At 36.4% G+C, this 3,045-nt stretch overlaps 1 protein-coding gene across 1 annotated transcript; it reads right to left on the reverse strand.

The window, feature by feature from the left end:
* Window positions 1–1,845: 1,845 nt before the first annotated feature.
* Window positions 1,846–2,561, reverse strand: LOC113347430 (salicylic acid-binding protein 2-like). The gene is made up of 3 exons (XM_026591083.1): window positions 2,410–2,561; window positions 2,216–2,315; window positions 1,846–2,127 (listed from the first exon to the last, which is right to left on the reverse strand). Exons 1-3 carry the CDS (start codon window positions 2,508–2,510, stop codon window positions 1,846–1,848), a joined length of 483 nt encoding a protein of 160 aa, XP_026446868.1. The 5' UTR covers window positions 2,511–2,561.
* Window positions 2,562–3,045: the final 484 nt, after the last annotated feature.

Here is a 3,045-nt window from a genome sequence, read left to right on the forward strand (position 1 = left end):
TTGGTAGAGAGGCGGAGAAGATTTAGTTAAAGGATTAACGATATTTATCTATGGATGATTTATGGTTTTATAAATTATTAATTAAATAATAATTTTATCTTACCTAAATAGAACTTTTAATACAAATCTGTAAATCCACTCGCATCCAACTTATCCACATGCTCATCCACAGATATTAGACATGTGGGCAAAGTATCAGACGCGTATGAAATCTATCACCGGCCAGTTCAGATAAAGGATACCATATTGGCTGTGAACTCTAGCTGGTATCCTTATTCCTTACCTAATAATATTAATTACTTTTACATTTAAATTCGTTAATCTATTAAAATAGGTATGTGCTATGTCATGGTTATTTGTTATACCAAAAAAGAATAAAAAAACACTTGGCTATTTGGAAAGCTACTCAGAAATAAGCAGGGACTACTTTTTAAAATCTATCCAATGAAGGTGAACCAAAGATGTTTAAAAAAAATGAAATATCTCTTTTACCCTCTTACTAAAATTATGTTTTTATCCTTGAAATCTAAAACTTTCAATCTTTTTCCATATCTTTCAAAACTGCTTAGAATCGACTTATTTTTTTTTTCAAATCAATTATTTTGGAAATACTTGATATATTCCAATATAAAAATCATTCAACACCATTCGATTCTAGAACAACTCGGTGGGTTTTAATTTTCATACCCACCGATAGCGGATGATGTTCTTCATGAATGAAGAAACATCGTACTGAGAACAAGCGGCGGGCTTTTGAGTTTCTTATCTACAGATTATATTTGTTGAGTTTGTCATGTTTGCTTGTCGTAGTGCAAGTTGTGCGAGGCTCGGACAGGCCGGCATAAAACCTATGTTCGACTCTTAGGAGATATTCTCTAGTCGACCCGGTACTTGCTATTGGAAAAGATTTTGGATTTGGATTTGGAGTTTGTCATGTTTTCTGTACAAAAAATTGTCTAAATCGATATCATATAATCATTTCGAACCTACCGATTCTAGAATTTCAGAATTTGGAAATCGGAAGAAAAAATAAATAAATTTAGGGCACTAGTATCATCTGTAGGTATATTTTTATATACCCTGTCAATTATAGGTCTTCAAAAAATTTAAAGTTTTTAGATTTTTCCAAATTAGGGATATTCCAAAATCGGTAGGTTCAAACCTCACTAACCTGCCAATATGGCAATCTTTCTCTACATTTTCTTCTTCTCTAACGCTCTATCTCTACACTCGGTAAGTCGTATAAAAATATACCTACCAATTGTATGTGCACATCAACCATTAGCCATTGAAAAAAAAATTGTTGAATAAGAGATTTTTGAAATTACTTCCAAGTGATCCAGTTGTTTTTTATTATTTTCACATCAATTGGTTGATGTGAAAATTTTCTTGGCTTTTTTGATTTTTTCCCCCCTCTCTTGTCCTTCTAAACAAGACTGGAAGATAAACGAGTACATCAAGCAATAGCCGCCATCAGTGTAGTTATATCCACCAATATTAGTACTAAAAATTACTGATGTTTGAAAGGTAGGTGAAGTTTTAGACTCCACCACAAAGCTTGGAAATTGAACACAGAACTAAGCTGGCGTTGACAAGAAACAGTAAGAATTGTGCTAGCTCATAAAATTTGGGTGCTAATTTCTAACAATTATTCACTAATGCTCGTCGCCTAACTTTAGGTATGTGATCTCGAATTTTCCACTGTAAGTACTTGTATGATCGTGACAAATTAGAGGCAATGGCACCATTTTCCTTTGGCATAAAACCTATCCAACATAAATACTCTTATTTTATTACATTATATAAGATTGAAGCCCGAACGGGTTGGAAGAGCTTAATGACGGTTCAGGCTCCTCCAGCAATCTCCTGAAGGCAAGCAAAAAGCTCCTGAGGCCTAGACATCATAACCATGTGGTCAGACCCAGCGTTTTCCTTTACATCATCCACTGAATCCTTCTCGATTACCCAACGTTGAAAGTCCTTTGGTATCCCTTTATCCAGCTCGGCTATGATATAAACTCGCTTAACCGATTCATATTTCTGCTTGGACATTGTCATTTGCTTTGACATGTCATCTGCACTGAAAATGCGTATCGGTCTCGCCAACATACTTGCTAGAGCCAGATCCTGCAATACATATATTTTTTATGAATTAATGAGATACTCATCATCATGACCATTAAGGTTTTAATTATAAACTAAACAGCTCTATTACCTCGGGTGAACTGAGATCATACAGATTTGACGATATGTAGCGGGGACCAAACATGAAATTTGTAGACGCCCCCTTGGTCCCTTGGCCGTAAGTATATATGCTATCACCTCTGGAACCCTGTCACCCCATATTGGTAATCAAAGTTTTATATATTTTTTGTAAATCTTGCAAAATCAAACCTAACAAAAACACACACCTCTTTAAAGATATCAGGGTACTTGATTTCTTGTAACGCGTTAGGCATGAAGGCGGTGAGAAAAACAGCCACGGAGATCTTTTCCGGGAACGTTTCCATAGCTTTCGAGATCACCAACCCTCCCAAGCTGTGACCCACAAGGATGACCTTTTCTTCTTGTTTAATGGATATGGAGCTAGGGACAGAGTACTCCATGAACTCCATCAATGGCTGGACATAGTCTGAAAAGATGACCTTTCCTGCTTGATCACACTGTTTATGGGTGAAAACAGTTTATGCTGATTTTGGTAATTTCGGGTGTGTGGATGAGAAACAAATCTAAACCCTAAACAATGCACTGCACGGGAGTATTTTTGATTCGAGAGATCAATCTGTACAATCCTGGCCTAAACCAAGAAATGGCCGTTCCAGGCTTTTTTCGGTCACAAAGTGAAGGAGGAGGGTTGGTCTTATGGAGGGAAGCGAAGAGAGTGTTGATACCAGAATAGTTGATTCTGAAGGTGTGGTTGTTTATGACTCGTATCCGAAAGTAGAACTAGCTAGCAGAATGGAAAGCTACCAGATGATTTCTAGATACTGTGTTGTTGCCGACCAAAACTTGTTCTTTGGTGGAAATAGGTGAGACATATTTATA

This window comes from Papaver somniferum, chromosome 1 (genome assembly GCF_003573695.1).
Source record: "Papaver somniferum cultivar HN1 chromosome 1, ASM357369v1, whole genome shotgun sequence".
Taxonomy (NCBI): domain Eukaryota; kingdom Viridiplantae; phylum Streptophyta; class Magnoliopsida; order Ranunculales; family Papaveraceae; genus Papaver; species Papaver somniferum.

Coding starts and splice junctions, on each gene's coding strand:
- LOC113347430 (XM_026591083.1), bottom strand. CDS start 2,510: ATGGAAACGTTCCCGGAAAAGATCTCCGTGGCTGTTTTTCTCACCGCC. Junction 2,316..2,409: donor CCTGATATCTTTAAAGAGGT/GTGTGTTTTTGT, acceptor CAGAGGTGATAG/CATATATACTTACGGCCAAG. Junction 2,128..2,215: donor ATGATCTCAGTTCACCCGAG/GTAATAGAGCTG, acceptor TATGTATTGCAG/GATCTGGCTCTAGCAAGTAT.